This window comes from Labrus mixtus, chromosome 24 (genome assembly GCF_963584025.1).
Source record: "Labrus mixtus chromosome 24, fLabMix1.1, whole genome shotgun sequence".
Taxonomy (NCBI): domain Eukaryota; kingdom Metazoa; phylum Chordata; class Actinopteri; order Labriformes; family Labridae; genus Labrus; species Labrus mixtus.
In genome coordinates this window covers 9679565-9699823 of record NC_083635.1, presented here as the reverse complement: position 1 = coordinate 9699823, position 20259 = coordinate 9679565, and the positions used below count along the sequence as shown (strand labels likewise).

The window sequence follows — 20259 nt, the reverse complement described above, 5'->3', positions numbered from 1 at the left end:
AAAACAGTCACTGGCTCCTCCGCAAACTCCACTTCTACCAATTGTTCCTTTGCTCCTCTTCCCTTCTCGTCTTCTGCAAGGGTCTGCTCTCTTCTATCTTCTCTCGAGTCCTCTCCCCAATCTCTGCCTGCTCCTGCGAGGAGCTGTGAGTGATGCTCTTGCAGATCCTCTCCGTCCTCTGTGGTTGACTCGTTCTCCTCCGACGAGACTTCCTCAGCGGGCTTCTCAGCTTCAACTTCACTCTCTTCCTCCAGCTCGTAGGCCTCCTCCACCTGCTCCAAACCCTCATTTCCCTGTGTATCCAAAGTTGCCTCATCGACATACCGCTGTACCGGATTGGGAAGATCTGCCTTAACCTGTACTACCTTCTCTGGGTACTCAACATCCCTCTCTGTCTTTCTAAAATGATCACCTGTGTTTCTCTCCTCATCTTGACTCTGTCTTCTACGAACCAACATTGCTAAAGCGCTAACCCCGAGCTGTCGCATTTGCTCTTCCTCTTGCTCCCTCTTATTGAGCTCTACCATTTTTGCTTTCTCTGTGATTTCTACCTCTGTCTTTACCTTTTCTTCAGATGGTTCAAACAAGTCTGGTTTCTCTGTCTTCTGGATTTCTTTACACCTCGTGCCTAAAACATCTTCAGAAGCAGGCATCGCTTTCTCCACAAACTTCTTGCTTCCCTGATCCTCAGCTTTTGCCTCTACGCGAACCTCCTTTTGCCAGGTGATGTCACCAGTAACAGACTCAACTCCCTGTTTGCCCGAGTTGTCCTCAGTGTTTTTAATTTTGTCCTCGATAAATCTATTGGCCTGATTGACGGCAACTTTAGTGAGGCCAGTTGTTTCAAAGGGCTTGCCATTGTCGTGAACAGTCGAGGCTCTGCTTATATTCTCTCTAATGTTGTCTTTCTCAATTGTCCTCATGGCAGCAGGGGTCACAACATGTTCTGTGGCTTTAGCACCAGTGGGTTGGCCAGCATTTGATGCTTTGTTTGTGTCACACATAGGTAATTGTTTAGCCTCTCCTGACTCTTTAACGGGAGCACCGCTGTCCTGAATGTGCACTGTTACATCAGCTCTGGACACTACCTGGTTTTCCTTTAACCCACTGCCTCTATCATCCGTCCTCTCCCACCTTGTCCCTGTTTCTGGACTTGCCATCAATGCCTCTTGTACATATTCTTCTTCGTCTATGTTTTCTGAATCATCTTCCTGGCTGTTTAATAACTGCACTCGACCTTTATTTACTGTGATCAGTGGTGAAAAGTGAAATCGATTTTCCATCACTGACTTTGTGTCGTCGGACTTGACTTGACCCTCTTTTACTCTTGCGTGATCTCGCGTCAAGTCAAGCTCTTCCAACGCCACTTCGAGTCCGTCCTGCCCATTTTCCTCCAGGCTTTCTGCTCCTTCATCCCTCTCTCTCCCTACTCCGTTTGATAACAGGGCCACTGGGATAATCCTCCTGTCCTCTCTGCTCTCTACTTCTTCTTCTTCTGCTTCATCATCATCATAATCATCCTCGTCGTCGTCTTCTTCTTCTTCTTGTGCCTCTCCTGCTTCTTCCATCATCAAAACATCCTCCCCTACCTCCTCAGCTAACTCCACCTCCTCATCTTCCTCTTCAGCCTCCTCTACATCTCTTCCTTGCTGAGTGTCAAAGTGCGGACTGATATTTAGTGGGTTGCGGAAAACAACACCTTTTGACAAAGCTGGATTTGGGCGAGAGCCTCGATGAGCCATTTGTTAAATTTTGAAGAAACGATTCAACACTTACTTCAGGTTAATTTGTGCCAAGCTTCCCAGGTTCTGTTTGGGATCACACAATATATCGTGTTTGTGGAATGGGCCCAGTATTCCAGAAATGGTCAAAAACAGATTTTTGATTTCGGTTCCAGGAGCTTCCAGTTTGCGGATCAGGTCCAAAAGGAAGTCTTAGTGTTTGGTTGACCCAGGTATTCCAGAAAAAAAATCCCACAAGGATCACTTCTGAGGTTCCGAGATAAGGCTAGAGAGGATAAAACAAAGTGTTTCAAAGTTTACAAAAGGAACCAAATCCTGGAATAACTCCCAAGTTGCTTCATGAAGGATGACTCTCGCAAGAGCGCTGGATTCCACAATGGCACCAAAATGAATCTGAGCAAAGTTAAGAACTGTGTAAAAATGTTTAACCAAATATGCTGGCAAATAAAAAAAACAATTCCTGATATTTTACGACTGAAAATCACAACGCAAGTTTGGTTCAAGATTAGAGTTCAAGAACTCTCTCTCTCTCGCTCTCTCTCTCTCGACTCTTTGCTTCGCTTGTGGCTCTGGAATTAGTACTGCACCTTAAGCAGAGTTAGACATCGATAAATACAATTTACCACTCTCTCTCTCTCTCTCTCCCTGTCTCTCTCTCTCTTTCTCTCTCTCTCTCTGTCTCTCTCTCTCTTTCTCTCTCTCTCTCTCTCTCTCTCTCCCTGTCTCTCTCTCTCTTTCTCTCTCTCTCTCTGTCTCTCTGTCTCTCGTTCTCGTTCTCGCTCTCGCTCTCTCTCTCCCTCTCCCCCCAGAGGATTATATGGACGCTGATCCCCACATGACCTGCAGCTTAAACCCCTCTGCCACCCAGGGACTAGCACCACTTGAGGTGAGTTCCTTACAAACACACACACACACACACACACACACACACACACACACACACACACACACACACACACACACACACACACAGACACACACACACACACACACACACACACACACACACACACACACACACAGACTACACACCATTATTACATACAGAACAGTATTCATACTTGTTCTTCTTTAACAATAACAGATGAGATTGTTAGGTGTACCTCACATTTTTATTTAGTTCTATCTTAACAACTGATGTAATGCCTGCTATAGAAATATACATTTTAATTAAATCAAGTTAACGATATCTATCTGCATAGATATGCATAGATATAACACTTAAACACACATTATCTTCCATAATTAAGTCAGAAGCAACAAATGAATAATGCTCTTAAAACCTGTAATAATTACTTCTGCCACAAGAGGGCAGAATATTGACTTCAATTAACATCTTGACAACATTATTAGTGAAAGAATCTTGATGTTATCAAAAGTTTTTAAAATGTTGAGCCTGTTCTTTATTCTGAAATATATTTTTCAATGTAAATCTTGATATCTTAAAGGTGTGTGGACATAAATCACAGGTTGTGTGAGTTTCAATTAACCTTTTTATATTGTATTTAACATTATTTTTTATTTTCTTTCTTTCCCCAATATTGTTTATATGGACTACCAATGAAAACACTGTTGTTTATACTAATGCTCCGTTCAAGTGCTCCTTGGATGCTCGGACTCTCCAGTAGAGATGTCATTCTTCCGACCTTGATGTGTTTTCGAGCTTTAATTGTAATGTGAAAACAACATGACACACAATTAAATCATTAATCATTTTCTATGTAGTTCTAAACCAAATAATTTCACCACCTTATCGAGACAAACACACTACGTCTTTATGCCATATTACTATTTGCCAAAATACCAGACGTAATTTTGCAATAATTTTATTCATAAATAGTTTTGACCTAAGTCGAGCGTTAACTTTGTTTCACCATGTTTCTGATTCATATGACCTCGGGTACAAACATTGTATCTCTCCATTAGTGCATGTCCATAAGATCCTGTTTGTGCATGTGTGTATATTTCAGCCTGTGTGTGTGTTGCATGATAAACAGAGTGTAAGAAGAGAAAGTCAATCTGTTGGAGCTATTTAATTGTGGTTAGAATTAGTTTTTGTATTTAGTTTACTAATATTTGGGTGGTGTTGTTTTTTTAATTATTCTACACGTCACCAGTTGTTGTTCCGATTTTGGAGACGAGGCAGCCAGCAGGAGTTTCATTTTTCCGACACCCCTTGAACGCTCTTGATTCTGCTTAACCGGAAACGCACGTCATCTCCTTTATCCTTTGCGCAGTGTCAAGAAATGAATCCAAAAGGCTCAACCATAGTTAATATTAGACGATATTGTTCTGTTCTGGGTTAAGACAAGTCTAACTGTCACACGAAAGCCTTCACGTATTGACACCGAGGCGGAGAAAATCACGGAATATCGCGAGATTCGGTTTTTGAAAGTTATATTTTCGAATTTCTGGTTAGCACAAGTTGCTATCCAGCTTTGTGCAGCTTCTGATTCTAATACAGTCAAGACTTCTGTCTGCTGTTTGGAGGAATACATCACCGACACAGCTGTTTATTATCATGAACTAAAGTCTACAGCTTCATCGGTATGTATGACATTGAATTTAAACGCGTTTAATATAAAGTCAGATGTTTGGAAATGGGCGTTAGCCGAGCTCAAGTTTGATTGTTTATGTTTTTTGTGTGTACAGAAGAGTGTCCAGATATCCGCGAGTCGTGATGCAGCAGTCGGCGAATGGCGTTGAAGAAGAGGCGACTGTAGATGTGCAGTTTACAGATTTACCAAACGCCCTGATCGCCTGCAAAGTCCCAGAGGATTTATTCAATGAAGGCAGTCTGAAGGTGAGGACTAAAAAACTGTCTTTACTCTGCACAGGGAACATTTTCAACTTTGACTTTTGATTTATTTGTGTGCCCCTTTTTTGTGTTATATCATTTCCAACCTTTGAAGTATTTTAAATTTAGAAAAAATAGTCATAATAAATAATTTCTGAGGCAGTAATTCCAGGAAACAATCATTCATCTGATTTGGAATTTATTTATTAATTTATATAATTATTGAATTATTTATTAATTTATATTTATTTATAATTTATCTTTTATTAATTTATATTTATTTATAATTTATATTTTATTAATTTATTTATTTGTGTATTTATTTGATTGTGTAGTTGTCCAAAAAAACAACAAAAAAATCTAAATAAACTAATATCAAAAATAATCAAATGACCACTGATGTGATGTACGCCGGCAAAAGAAGTCCAAAGTCCATGCTGCGGTATTTTTCTGGTTTATTTGAGGAAAACAAAGAAAAGAAGTCAAACAAAGAAATCGTGGCTCCCTGCTAAATTTCAATGATATGAAAATAATTCAATTGCAGCACTTTTCTTTGTCCTTTCATGAATGGGACCCTTTTTTTGTTTTTTTACTTTTTTCACTCAGGATTTTGATTTGAGTTATTTTACACAACTTACATGCACTTCCTTTGTTTAAATTGTGCACCTTCACTTTTTACATTGATCTGGTAAAAAAACAATAGGCCCATCCAGGTGCATGCTGGTCCTCCACCTGCCTCTTACTTAAATAATCTACGGTGCCCACAGTGTTAAATACCTAACAAAAATACTAATACAAAACTAAATTTACTAAACAAGGAAAAAAAGAAAACGTTACCCAAAATCTTTTCTAAATAAAGAAAACGTGTAGAATAATTAAATAAACAACACCACACAAATATTAGTCAACTAAATACACTAAGTAAACTAAATAGCTCCAACAGATTGACTTTCTGTTTTTACACTCTGTAAGTCATGCAACACACACACTGGCTGAAATACACACACATGCACAAACAGGATCCTGTGGACATGAACTAATGGAGAGATGTCAGAGTGACAGAGCTGCCCACACCGGGTGTTCCTGAGCTGATGATGGGGAGGGCTCAGAAGTTGATCTGGCACCTCTCCAGCTGCCAGATCAACTTCCATATTTTGGTCCGCACCGGCGACCCTCGGGTTCCCAACCCAAGTCCCTACAGACTGAGTTACTGTCAAGATGGCAGAGAGCAACAGTTGTCTCTGATCCTCTGTTTGTTTGTTTGTTTGGCGGGAAACCGCCTAGTCTGGCAACCCTGCAGACCAAAGCAATGGTTTGTGACTCGATCAGCGTTAATCCCGCCCACTGAGTTTGATGGGAGAGGATGACAGATAAAATGATTTCATGATGCACTGCTGGAGCAGGAAACATGAAATAATTAAACAAATAGTGGAATAAATAGATGTGTTTTTACATAGAATGAATGAACATTTTAAATAATTATTTAAACATTTATTTAATTATTTATGTATTTCATAAATTATTAATTTATATATTACCAATTTTAAATAATTAATGACACAATTAAATGATTATTTAATTATTTAATAACACATGCATTTAATTAATTAAATAATTATATATTTATTTATATATTTGTTGATTTATTTCCAATATTAAATAATTGATGACACATTTAATGATTATATATTTATATATTTCATTTTGGCACTTTTAGTCCTCCATACTTTTAACTGCCTTTTTTTTAATATATATCCTACATTTCTGTATAGCACTTTGATACAAACCCTGTTTGTATTTAGAGCACTATATAAATAAAGTGTACCTTGACCTTATCTAAAGTGTGTGTCAGTAACAAATCCAAAGTAAGCACCTTTAAATCGCTAATTCACTGACAGATCTCATTTTAAGTGAAAGTATCAGATGCTTTTTATCGACCACTAGATGGAGTTGAAAAGTTAAATATTACTTGTTTGGATATTTCTGGAATCACTAAAAAACTCCCTTCCTGGTGCCTTAGTCATCCTGAGTTATTTAATATCTAAACCTGAATAGCATTGCTCTAATTTTACCCAAGCAGACGAGGCACAGGAATGACATCACAGAGGTGCATCATTGGAAAGTTTCCTGTCACGTTCTGTGGACGTTTGAGTCTTATGCAAAACCTGTGCTGAGCAGTCGATTTGGAAACAGTCCACAGATGAGTAATCTAGTTTTAGAAGACATATTTTATGGTTTGTATTGTATTAATATGTCACTGTTGACCTTTTGGAGGGCGTTGACTTTTGTTATGAAATTATTTATTGAGGTTGATGACAAAGACATATTTGTGATGCATATTCTCCATTGTGTAATCGCACACTCTCTCTTATGTAGGGCGGGTTAATGTCGACAACAAGGACACTCCAATGAACATATTCTGTTTACCTTTATTACATGTATCCTCATCCGAACAGCCAGTAGTGTGAGGAGTGAAACTTTGTTAAGTACTGGACAAAATGTGTTCGTCATTGCATATTGAGGGCAGAAAGCTTTGATCATGTTGATCTTTATTAACAATGTTCTTCATTTTCTTTGACTTTAAGTGGCAGAGAACAGGCTAGAAAAACATTAAAGTATAAATACGTTGAAGTAATTGTTTCCAGTGATAAGTCTCTGAATAGAATAAAGGTTCAGATGCAAGCTGTGACTCATTGGCAGGTGACACCTGACTACATTCAAATATGCAAATATACCGACTGGGTCACTGTTGTCGTTTGTGTACTCCTATTAAAACCCGGATAATATTGTATTTGATATCTCTTGTTGTTTTAGATCACTACTAGATTTTCAATGTGATTTGTTTAATCAACCAAAAAAAAAAGACTTCCACATCTGGAATTTTAGTTTTTATGAGAAAACTTCCTGAATATGTTCCCCTGCTGTGAGTAAGATCCAGAAGTGTCGCTGATTGTGACACACGGGAGCATTGAGTGTGTTGCAAAGTGGCAGTTGTGGTTTGAACAGTGTTTAAAGCTGTGTTTGCGTTAAATGCATCGACAGTAGAAAACAAGTCAGACAGTGGAAAAACCGACTCAGTGGAAAACAGCCAGGCACTCAATAGGGAGCTCATCATGCTCTTTATATCATTAGAAGAATATTTGTTTAAGGAAAAAGTTTTATATGAATGGGGGTGTAGGGCGACACCTTCTCCTCTGAGGCGGGTTGCATTGCCAAAGAAAAGCTGTTATGATGTGTTAGGGTGAGACTGTGGAAGGAGTCCTGGGGAGGCGGACAAACCTGACAGCCCGTTAACACATACGTCTAATTGCCGATATACACACGGCTGATTTCCCAGACACACGCACAGACGGGGCAGTGAGACGAGCCGATGTTTTGTGGCTGCTATAGGGGGTTTTCGCTGAGTTTGATGGAAAAGGACAACAGCGTAGGGGAGAGGAGGGCAAAGGGCATCTGGTGGAATAATGACTTGTGTTGTCTTTTTTTGTTGTTGTTTTTTTTTTTTGCCTTTCCGCCAAGATACGGCTACTTTTTCCACCGGGCATCTGCAAGGGATTGTGGGTCAGCTGATGTATCGTATGGCGAAATATTCCGCTGAGGGAGTGGGGAATGTTTCGTGAGTTCCTGAGAACTCCTGAGTCGTTTGATTGTGTGAAGGAGTGAGTTTACTTCAGGGGGGTAAGAAGGAGGGGATCAGTTTCACACAGTTCTGTTTTAATGTGCACTTTAAAAAAAAAAGCAGAATAGACACAATAACTGTTTCCTGTTGGCTGAGGTCGAAAAGTTAGTTTATTGATGAAGTGGGCCAAAGAACAATAGGAGGATTAATCATAAGGAATGTTACATAAAGGCACTTAGACCCTAAAGGGGCTCGCATCACAGACCCAGTGTAAGGTGGTTTTATTGTCCTACAAGTGACCAATCAATAAAAAGTATAAATGTGAGACACGTCGTAAAAAGACATTACTGAAGGACAGACTCGGTGGAAGGAGTCAGATCCTCATGAGGCAGCTCCTCGTGCTCTTTGAGTTGGAGATGATTTGTTTGAAGATGAAGTGTTTTACATGAATGGGAGGGGCAGATGCGTTCATTTCTGTTTTGTACTTGTGAAACACAAGAAGAAGACGTTCTATTTGTCTTTATCTGGACTCAGATAATTATGGATTTATTCATGAGCTTCGACCTTAGGGGCGTCAAATTTTTGTTCATGGCGCCGCAACCTTTTTGACCAGAAACATCGGCACTCATCTGAAATATAATCACACAACTTACATTTCTGTGGTCCCTGACCCTGCAGACCCTGCGCTGCATTTACAGGCCCCCTCCAAAATGAATGGTAGTGCTTTAAACAGTGGGAATATTTCAGAGTAAGCCATGTGAATTTTTCCTTCCTCCTAATATAAATGCTCAGATCAAGTTTGTCATTCTGAGATGATCATACGTGCACTGCAGAGAACAGGACATTGATTAAGACCATCTTACAGGAACCGAGCAGAATCTTTTTTTTCCACAATGTGTTGTGCAAGTTTAAGTGTTCGCAGACTAAGTGGAGCAGAAAGCTGACTAAAAAAGAGCATTAATAAACCAGCATGGAAGAACCGATTTAGGTCAGGGAAAACTCCGATGTAGGTCTGGAAAGTCTTGTGGACTTTTCCAGCAGGACACACCCCCAGTGGCAGCTGTGTGTGAGAGAGTATTAAGATTCAAGATAAAGACTTCAATTCAAATCTTATAATTTTGATGCAAAAATAATCAAGATTACAGATGTGTGATTGCAGGTTAAGCTGGTTTGAATGGATGAAAGGAACTCATTTAACCGGAGTCACACAAACAAGTTTTAGAGCAAACGGAAAATGTGAGCACTTTGTTTTTGCTGGACCTGCTCTGACTCAGAATTTGTACAACTCCATGGAAGAGGGCGAGATTTACTGTTGTTGTTCTACAATTGTCTGGAAGTGCCGTGGGTTTGTTGGTCAAGCTGGAAAAGGGGACGGATGTGTCATCGGGGTCCGTGACCTCTTTTCCTGTTCAGATGTGGAACTTGTGTTAAAGCCGCACGGAAACAGCCTGTCAGCGGAGTCTGGCTTCCGTAACTTGACGCCCCTCTGGCTGAAAGTGGATTTTGTGTCAGGATGGATCACAGAAGTGTTCAGAGCTGGAAATGTTAAAGTAAGGATGTGTCACTGGAATCCACCTAAAAGTACAAGGAGTGTTAGTCTGTGGAAATAGGCCGAGCTGGGGGCATGAGAAGCCGAATTCAATCATCTATAAATCATGCTTCATAACTGTTGCTAGATGAGACGATTCACCAGCTGGTGAAGATGAAACTTTACATACAGTACATGGTGAACAGGCTGCGTTTTAAAGTACATCTATAAAGCTGTTTCATTGATTTATAGTCTTTGAGTTGCAACAATAACTTCAGTCTTAGCGACTCTTTTCTGTAACGTTTAAGAAACAAGACAATCTAATATTTTCACACAAAGCAGTGCTGATCTAATCACTCGATCATACTGTTGTATGTTGATATACTGATGCTAGCTGAGCCAGTACAGGTGAAGCTGTGGCCCCTGCGCCACAAGTAATCCTCAGCCTTCACATCTCACTTGTTAGTTCGGCCATGTGTCTTTCAACTCCACATGATGCAATAAAGATACAGCAGCTGGCTAGTAACACAGCGCTGTGTCCAGTACGTGTTAAACAATCAAGTGTTGTTCTTGCGAGCATGTGTGTCTTGTGTGCTCTGTGCGTGTGCACACCTGCCTGACCGCGTGCGCCGCCCCGGCCTATCTCTCCAGTGAGGGAATGGAAAAAATGGGAAGATGAAACAAAAACATAGCGGTGGAAAAAATGCAGGGCTGAGCGTGCGCACACACACACTCTCGCTCTCTCTCTCTCACACACTCAGCGGCCGCAGCAGGGTGAGGTTAAAGTCTGGAGATGATTAGCACCTACACACACACAGACTCACACGGTAATGTTTAACGTCAACAAACAACACTTGCATGAGAGCATCGGCTTCACTGTTGGGAGGCTCACCAACTTTACACCACTTTATTTTCCACACACACACATTTTCCATACAGCATGCTGGACAGTGCTATTAGTAATTTTACTGTGCATTAACACCTGCACTGATCCAGCCACAGACGACATGTTGACATGGTCGCTCTAATAGTTTATTATGAGCTCGTTCCAAACAGGCCACCAGCCAGATGTCACTGCATGTACATGGCCTTAAAACACCTGTCACCTCGCAGCCACACGGCCCTGCACAGATCCTGAACGGGCTCCTTAAAGCGTCTGCACATTCAATTCTTTGAGGCCTCAATTACGGCATTTTAGCTGTTTCCATATTGTTTTTTGAGCCAGAAGAAAGCTGATGTAGACCGGATGTTGGATACCCTGTGCTTTGTATATCCTGATTGAGAGGTTAGCATGGTGGAGACTTGTGAATCACACCCTAAAGCAGTGATTCCTAAAATCAAATCAGCAGCACATTGTGGCCTTCACTGAGAGAGATCGCTTGCTCCCTCGTTGTGGAGTTGGTTTAGTTAGTTGTGGAAAACAGCTGGTTATTTTATAGCAATTGAGTCTGTTTGACTTGAGGTGATTTTTGTTATTTGTTTGTTGCTATGCACTCTTGTAGAACGGAAAAATCACACGGTGGAGACTCTTGAAATGCACTCAAGCATATAAACTTTTTGATAAAAGGGTATTCTGCAAAGTTGACACAAGTCCTTAGCGTTTTCAAATCTATATTAAAACAATGGGAAAATATTCAAATTTAGCGCAGGCCCAGCCTACCAAGCTGTTTCACTGTGGCACATTACTTTCCATATCGTGATAAAATCAGGAGAGCCATGCTGACGTCGTGAGGTGCTCCTGAAATCATTAAGCGTTAGACGATGAGAAAGCTGTCCCATCTTTTTACAGTCATCGAGTCTTTCCCCTGTAATGCCTCTGTAACTACGTCAGATGGCGTCAAAGCGGTGTGATGACCACTATGCTGCTGTGACATTTACATAGAAGGCGAGGCGTTACAGGGTGGTACATATCCGGCTTGGAGTGGCAATAGAAATGAAGCTCAAGAGGATAACTAATATCTTGAGACGTGAGAGGGTGTCAGTCTATAAACTTTAGTTGTTTCCTAATTTCAAAGTCTTTTAGAGAATGGTAGGCGACATGCAAAGGGACTTAGTGTCTGCTAAGTGCGCAGTTGGCTAGCTGTCTGTCGAGGATTGCGTAATAATCATTGCTTAATGTTCCGCTAATAACGAGCATAAAAGCTTTTTGTGGTCATGAGAACATTCTGTCAGCTCAGCAAGTCGAATGATGCGCCGCTTCCTGTTTTTGTTCAAAAAATAAAAGCTGGATTTAATGCAACACAACAGGATCGTCCACGTCTTCTTCCCAACCAAGAAGTGTTTAAGTACAGACACAGACACACACACACACACACACACAGGTGCAAATGTTTGAGAATTGGCTGCACAGTCTGGTCTTGTTTTTCCAACTGCAGGCTGCACACTTCCCCTCCACTTCAAGCTCTCTGCTATTTATACCTCATAAAAGCATGTTATCAAACTGCATACTTTCCATGAGCCTCACCTCTCTCCCACCACCTCTTGTTTTTTTATCCCTTCATCCCTCCATCCCACATTCTTCGTAGCTGTCATGTGTCTCTTTCTCTTTCCACTCTTTCACTCGTTTTCTATTCCTGCCTCTCGCTCTGTCTGTCAGCTGTCCTCTCTCTCTCTCTCTCTCTCTCTCTTTTTGTCTCTCAGCTTCATCCATATTTACTAGGACTGACATGTGTTTTCCACGTCTTGCTCTGTGCGCTGTGGAGTCAGGTGATACCTCTTTGGTATGTGAGTTAAATCAAAGAGGTGAAAGGCCCATTGTCACACTTTTTCCACTCCACAAAGGCTTTTTTTGTCTCGAGTTGAAATGCAACAAAAAGCCGATTAATGCGTCAGTTTGTTCAGCGGTTAGGTCATTATTTTCCAGTGTCTCTCTCTCTCTCTCTCTCTCTCTCTCTCTCTCTCTCTCTCTCTCTTTGCCCTTCTTTCTGTCTGATTAGTCAGCATTGGCCAGTATCAGTCAGTGGAGAGAAAGAAGGAAAGAAATAGTCCCTCCCTCTTGCGCAGCCGATTGGCTCGCAGTGAATGAACGAATGAATGAGACCGGGAGAGGGGAGAGGGAGGGGATTGTGGGTAATGCGTCATCGGCTGGCAGGGGCTCTTTTAAGCAGCCGTGGAGCAGCAGGAGAAAGAGTGAGAGGGGAGACAGAGACAGCTCAGAAGAGGTTGAATGACATTTTTTTTTTTATCGCTACACACCCACATTTCTGGAAAAATTCTTTCAATCCGAAGGCTGCTGCAGAGCCGGCTCACCTGCACAGACGGCTCATCTGCACAGACTTGCGGAAGAAAACTGTTGTGCTTGCTGAAGCAGAGGAATAAACAGCGAATCGTTAAATGCTGCAAGTGAGATCCAGACTAGATAACCTTGGAATGTGGGTTAGGAGGTAATGTGCTGACTGAGGGGACTTGAACGCAGTGGACTAACGCCTAACAAAAGAAGACCCACGTGGAAGACGCCTGCACCACAAATAAAGAGCCGACCTGTTTCCTGTCAAGGAGCATCTATCAAACCCTTCTCAGCTGTCACCCTGGGGAAGGCAACGCTCCTCCGATCCCCCCGAATCCCCCCTTCCTCTTCGTCGTCATCACCATCTTCATCCTTGCCGCCGCTGAAGACGGTTTCAGCGTCACGGTGCACGTTGACCTCAGGCTTCAGGTGGAAAAGGTTTCGGCTTCCCGGATCGCCCGTCATGCACATCAAGACCACAAAGTGTAACCGCTTCTGCCTGGTGGCGTCAGTGACCAACCAGGAAGTGTTCAACCGACCAGAGGCACAGGTAAGAGGACTCGAGAAGAGGAGAACATCTTGTGCAAAACCACATTTCAAACCACGATTCCACTTTTTTTCAGACGATGGCTGATCTTATACTTTGAACAAATGCACAGAGCTTTTGGAGGTGTAGAAGGAAATGAATGTAAGACAACCTTGATGATGTCATAGTGATGTCATAGGTGTTATCTCAGCTTGGGGTTGAGACAAGGAACTTTGAGGAAAAGAAATGGCGACAGTTTGAAATGGGTTTGGAGGGTTAAATAAGAAGATGAAACAGTGGGATGAAGTTGTGGTATATTTATGACAAACACATATCTATGTGTGTATTTATAAAGCTCTTGTCTTGTCGAGCTGGTACATTTATACTGATCACATGAGTTTGTATTGCGATTCGAAGACTCATGTTTCAGGACTGTGAAGTGACTATATTGTCTTCTCTCAGATTCTGGTAATGAAGACAACAGGGGTTTCTTTTGTTTCACTATTACCTGACATCACAACAAAGATGTAGGTCTGTATGTCTTCTGTGTTGTGAGTTCTATGTGGTAGGAACTTCGTCAGGCTGTGCTGAAGAGTCCTTCTTCTGTTGGTTTTCTGAATGAAAACGTCCAAGGCTTTTGTTTGCTCCTGTGCTGCAGTGCAGCCCAGTGGTTACAAAACTCTCGTCTGCTCACTGCAGAAGGCAGGGATGACTCGTAAAATGCTATTTTTATCAAAATGTTAAAACGATGGCGACTGTAGGAGTTGCCTTCTTAGAAATCATCCACCATGTTTGGTGTTGGATTGAAAAGAGTTCTGGATTCTTTTTACCTGGCTGCAGACAGACGGTACTTAAATCAAACAGTTTGGCCCAGATGATCCAAATTGTGCTTACAGGATATGTTTTGACACCGAGTCGGTCTCATGGGTCTTTACTTCATCATGGAGAATCTGTAACAGTACAGAGCTGAAGAAAGCTCACAACAACCCTGAGCAGAGTGAAGTGTTCATTTGTCTGTGGTTGAAGACACGCTGATATGAGCTGCTGCTGTTAGGGATGTTTGTCAGTTATTACATGTGAAGCTGCTGAATGTTTGTAAGGTTGTTATTTTCTCATAATCTCAATAATCATCTAATCTGAAAAGTAATAGTGAAGGCAGGTCAGACAATAACCACACTAGTTCTTACCTGGAAATGAAGGACAATGACATTAAATACTACCAAGGACCTGATTTAGTAGATCATGATGTACGTTGTTTCACATTCAAAGCAGATGTCATGTGCTTATGTAAAGTAGGGCCAACATTTCCATGAGGTCAAATGTGCAGAAAGGGGAAGCAGTTGTTCCATCAGCTGAAAACACCAAGCAAGTTCTCCTTTATTAGATAATGGTAAATGTTTCCATTCCCCCAGTCTCCAGCTTCTTCTACACATCAGGACTTTTCTGTGAACTGGAGATACGGGGTCAAAGCTTTAGACTGCAGGAGTTTATCTTCTCATCTGGCAACCTTCTTGAACTACTTTGATGAGACGTGCCGTTTTGCTCTTTGCGTCACAGCAGCTGAAGTGAAGAGAAAACCAGCAGGGTACTGGGCTCGTCTCTGCCGCACTTCAGCATCGTCATCAGCGTCCACTGGGGTCCTGCAGCAGCAGCAGCAGCAGCAGCAGCGGCTCCTCATTCTGTCTTGTTTTGTACACGCTGACCTAACAAGCTATTCAACAAATTGAATAGACTGAAAGATCTGGGTCTTGCAGCAGTTTCTTAAAGGGCAACCGTATCATCCAACATCTGAATGTGTGTTTTCAAATAGCTGCTCCCTCAGGGTGTGGGTGTAATTACATCGACTCAACATCTTCGCCGTCTCAAGTGTGTCTAAATTGATGGAATCCTGTCTGCCATCGCTCTGTGTGTGTTTGTCCTTTTTTTTCGATTTGGTAGCCAAGGTCAGCTGTCTACTTCATTTTTCTCACTTAATTAGCTTCTGGAACAGTAATTGGTCATCTAAAATTGAGGCCACAGCTCTCCCTCTGTGACGCACACACAGGCAGACACACACACACACACACACACACACACACACACAGGCTCCCTGGAGAGAGGAGGAGGCAAAGATATAGTGTTCGGTAATAGAAGCTATTTTTACAGGTTTTATTCATAGCGTCTCATAGCGGTATTTATGTCTGCCTCTGAGCCGCAGTGTTTAGTATTTATAGATAAGAAGAGAAAAAGAACTCAAAGGGAACAAATTGAGCAGAAGTGGAGGGAGATGGTGCAGAAGATGCTCTCATTCTCCTCATCATTACAGCCTCTTTATTCTCCCTCTCTGTCTTTCCAGGCCAGCTTCGAAGCCTTGTTTCGCTCCTTCGATCCCGAGGTGCAGTTCCAGTACTTCAAGTCGTTCCGGCGGGTCAGGATCAGCTTCAGTGACGCCCTGGCCGCAGCCGAGGCCAGACTCCGACTCCACAAGACGGACTTCAACGGCAAAGAGATGAGGCTTTACTTTGCCCAGGTAATGCTCTGACACATCATATCCACTTACAGGGTCTATCATCGTTCTTGTGTCTTTTGTAGTTAGGAGGTACAGACTAGCAGCAGATACAGTTCACTAGCAGTGGACTAGACATGAAGCTCACTAACCTCCTAATGTTTTTATCTGTAAGCTGTCCCTGCCTGTTGTCTCTGTTTATTTAGATCAAAAGTGAGCTCTTATATAAGCCTGCACTACAGTGATTCTTCAGTGACAGAGATGATTGTTGGGTTCTTCTGGCCTCCATGGTTTCTTTCTTGATTTGTCATTGATCTCCTCTTCCGTCTTACTGACTCACACGTGTCTCTCTTCAGTCTGTGCACATAGGGAGTCCTCGTCTGGAGCCCCCCAAACCCGACAAGCAGTTCCTGATCTCGCCCCCCGCCTCCCCTCCGGTTGGCTGGGAACAATCTCTGGACGCAAAGCCAGTCGTTAACTACGACCTGCTGTGTGCCATCTCAAAGCTGGGACCAGGTATAAAACACAATATGACACAGATTACTTTATCTTGGTGTTTCCTTTGCATGCATTTGTCTTAGTGTGGCTTTAGCTTTTCTTTCTTCAGTGATAGCAGAACTGATCTGATCTGTTTTCTCTATGGTCCAGATTTACCAACAATAAGACAATCTTAGGAGGTGTGTTAGTGTTAGTGTTTGAGTGGAAGCTAAATGTGGATATTCATTTTTTGATTGACCTTTCCAAGTGGCAGAAAGGTGTGAATCTTAACAACACGAGTAGTAATGTGATGTCGTATTTATTGGGCTGAAAATAAACAATGAACAAACATGATGCAAACATTGAAGCTCAGAGCTGAGACTGCAGGAGTTTAAATTTTTTTTAAATGTAATAATATGAAAATAAGTGTGAACATGCACACACTAAAAGATGTAACAGTTCTGCAGCATCATTGACTTTATGATGTTAAAAACATTATGTAAGTGAACACCTGTCTGTGTGTCTCAGGGGAAAAGTACGAGCTCCACACTGCCACACCCACCACCCCGAGCGTGGTCGTCCACGTCTGCGAGGATGAGCGCGGCGACAGCTCGGCCCCGGACGACAGCGACCAGGACGACAAACCCCGCTCGCCTCGTCCCAAGATCATCCAGACGCGACGTCCCGACTACACAGCCGGCGTGGAGCAGTGAGCGACAAACCCAGAAAGAGGACGCATCCATCGCGACGGCTGTAACATTTCATCCTGAAGTGATTTGACGAGAGCTGAACACGCTCTCAGAGCTATGAGGAAGGTTTGGGGACTTTTGGAAGCCGCCTGAGGGTGCTGCGATGTCCTGTAGACGAGCATTTCATAAGACGGAGAGAAAACGTGCTGCATTCATGTTCAGTGGGAAAGAGAGGAAAAACGAAATTCCAAGTGGAAACATATAGTTCAGTTGAGCCATCAGCGTGTAAATTGAGGTTTGGGTATTAAACTGATGGAAATATGTGTTTAGCAGTGTACAAAATAATGCATACTAATGTTATAGTTGTAGAGCAATGAGGGGAGGGAGAGTGGGAGGAGACTATACTGGTTTCTTGGTTGTATAGTTATCTTGTAAAAAAAATAAAGATATCATGATTAAGTGTGTCAGATGCAAATGAAGACTGTACACAACAAACAATGTGATTGAGATGTTGGTTATTCCCACGTGACATGAATGCAGCATCATTCTGACAAGTCACGTCCCCTCGTGAAGAGTGTGGGACCGAAAAAAGGAAACGACTTTTGGCGACTTTCAGTTTAATTTTTCAGACTGTTTTTGGTTTTTTGCTAGGGTGCTACATGTGTGTGTGTGCGCGTGTGTGTGTGTGTGTGCGTGTGTGTGTGATTCAGCTGTAGAGTTTACACACGGCTGGCAGGTGCTCTTTCACATCTCGAGCCCGCCATGTCGGCGCTGCAGCTCCCTGTTACTCTTCACTGCTGTTTGATGTCGGCTGTTCTGTGGTGGTGGACGTGTAGTCAAGTCAAAAGCCCACCGTGCTCACATTTGTGTCCACTGAAACAAAGTGAGGAGACCTGATGTGTTGTTTCTGTAAAGATGTCTAACAGTGTTATTCTGGGGTTCTTTCGGTTTTCTACTCTGCCTGTCTGTCTGTGTTTGGATTGTAGTGTTGAAAATAACTGTTTGACATTTAATGGAGCAAAAGTACTCAAGGCTTTTTTTTTTTAATTTCTGAATGTAAAATACACCCACAGCTCTCTGGAAACGAGGGCTTCAAGTCCACCCAACCATGGTATGATGTATGTTTAAAACAAAAAGGAAAGGAAACAGGGCTTACTAGATTTCAGAAAGAAAAGTCTGCCAGCTTGAAGCAGTGTGTGTTAGCCTGTGAGTCAGGGCTGTGTAGGCCCGCTCATCAGTTTCCTGTTGTATCAGGAGCATTTGTTTGTTTTTCAGTGTGTCACTTGTGCTTCATGCCTGTTGTGTTCATAAAGTGGGAAAGAATGGCACGTGTAGGATCTAGAGGTGCCCCAATGATATTTTTCGTGCTACCTTAAAAAAAGAAAGAATGAAAAGGAGCCGACTGGTTTAAATGTTTAGTAAATCTTTAGCCCCTGACAATAACAGGAAAACATTTCAGGACATCCTGCTCCTGTATTGTGGGATACAGGCCCCCTAACAGAAGATCAGCCAAAGTATGAAAGACAACAAAATAAGAGTAACAGCCTCACTTCACGAATGAAGATTTCACCAGTTTCTCAGTCCTCCATCCCAACACACTCGTCGCTGGTGAATCTTCTGCTGCGTCCTCACATCAGCTCATCCTGACTTGTTGCAGAATTTGACATTGATGATCGATAAAATAGGAATGAAAAATGCTTTCACACATTCAGCTCACACTCACTTGATGTTTTAGGAGTGTGTGTGTGTGTGTGTGTGTGTGTGTGTGAGTGAGAGAGAAGATCTAACAAAATGAGTGACAGGACCGAAAAAGAAATCAGAAAATAGATTCAGTAGAAAAAGGTTTCCTGTGACACGTCTGTCTCTGGTGGAAACTGTGGTGAGGGGTTTAAATTACAGGGTCTGGGTGTTTTTTTTAATGAAGAGGAGGAAACCTCTTAACAATAGTTTCTGTTAGCATCACATGCTATTGTCCATAACTCCCTCATTAGCTTTACACACGAGGTGTGCAGGCGTGTGTGTTTCATTAAGATCTTCTGATGTATTCCTTCCATCTGTTTAGCTTTGAGTTAAATCTCACACTGTGAGTCCTGACACCGTCTAATATTACATTACCTTTAACAAGAATCAGTTTTGCTCCTGTATTTTTATTTTCCTGGGGGGCAGCGGCAGCAACTTTTTATGGAGCAGAGAGTAAACTAGCAAATGAAGAGACATGAAAATGCCACTTCAAATGGGTTGAAAGTGAAAGAAGCCACACGTACTAAACAATATAGAATGTAAAAAAAAAAAAGCCTCTTGTATCTAGATGTGAGAAAATGTGGTTATTGCATTAATTTGTAGCTAATAATTATTGCTTTTGTTTGATAGGATTTTCATTGAGGAGGATTATTGCATGTTGGATAGTGGAAGCAGCACTGTGAAGCACATGACGCACTGCCAGAAAGCTCACCTGTCCCGTGTTAGAGGACTGGAGGTTACATAAGGCTGTCAGTTTAGCTACTTTTTTACTACTACTGCTGTGTGATTCATTCATCTTTGGACAAAAAGAGTGATTAACATCATTGAAGTACCATGAAATAAAGATTGAACCATCTGAAGTTCACGTGTCTTCTGCAGTTCATTGATACTGACTGGATTTTCTTTTGCAGGGTCTTTTAACAACATAGTGGCTTTTTGTTGCATGTAAAGTTCACTCAGATATCATGAAGATTGAAATGTTGGAGAGAATCCAAACATGGCTGAAAGTGAAGCTAAGAAATCTGGTAAGTGGAAGAAAAGTATTATTTAAACATGTCATTGGTGAAGTTTCAACTTGTTCTTCATACATTTTAAATGAATGAACACTCATTGGATATTAGATATTTATGTTTATCTTTAGCTAGAGGTACATGTGATTTTGTTATGTTAACTACATTAAGGTCATAATAGTTACCAGATCTGCATGAGTGACAGCTTACTCCTCTTATTACAGACAGCAGAATCTGATACCAAAATAAGAAGATACACCAAATGTGATAAAAACCACAAACATACCTATGTGGAAAGAACCCACAGAAATGTATTAATCATTTAAAAATCGATGAATTAAAAAAAACCAACATGTTCTTTCGACATAGGTATGTATGTGGTTTTCATCAAATTTGGAATATGTCAGTTTTTCAGAAATT

At 41.7% G+C, this 20259-nt stretch overlaps 1 protein-coding gene across 2 annotated transcripts; it reads left to right on the top strand.

Moving 5' to 3' along the window:
• Positions 1 to 3942: 3942 nt before the first annotated feature.
• On the top strand, positions 3943 to 19689 carry LOC132959409 (calcipressin-1-like). Of its 2 annotated transcripts, XM_061032388.1 has the most exons (5): positions 3943 to 4289; positions 4395 to 4545; positions 15774 to 15947; positions 16280 to 16439; positions 16929 to 19689. In XM_061032388.1, exons 2-5 carry the CDS (start codon positions 4423 to 4425, stop codon positions 17111 to 17113), a joined length of 642 nt encoding a protein of 213 aa, XP_060888371.1. In that variant the 5' UTR covers positions 3943 to 4289; positions 4395 to 4422; the 3' UTR covers positions 17114 to 19689. The 2 variants fall into 2 exon arrangements, with proteins under 2 accessions (XP_060888371.1, XP_060888372.1); XM_061032389.1 differs by lacking the exons at positions 3943 to 4289; positions 4395 to 4545 and adding an exon at positions 12782 to 13462.
• The last annotated feature ends 570 nt before the right edge of the window (positions 19690 to 20259 follow it).

Bases quoted from the DNA above. Each gene is read 5' to 3' on its own strand.
- LOC132959409 (XM_061032388.1), top strand. From the start codon at position 4,423: ATGCAGCAGTCGGCGAATGGCGTTGAAGAAGAGGCGACTGTAGATGTG. The intron at 4,546-15,773 runs GTGAGGACTAAA...CTGTCTTTCCAG, and splicing joins TCAATGAAGGCAGTCTGAAG to GCCAGCTTCGAAGCCTTGTT. The intron at 15,948-16,279 runs GTAATGCTCTGA...GTCTCTCTTCAG, and splicing joins TGAGGCTTTACTTTGCCCAG to TCTGTGCACATAGGGAGTCC.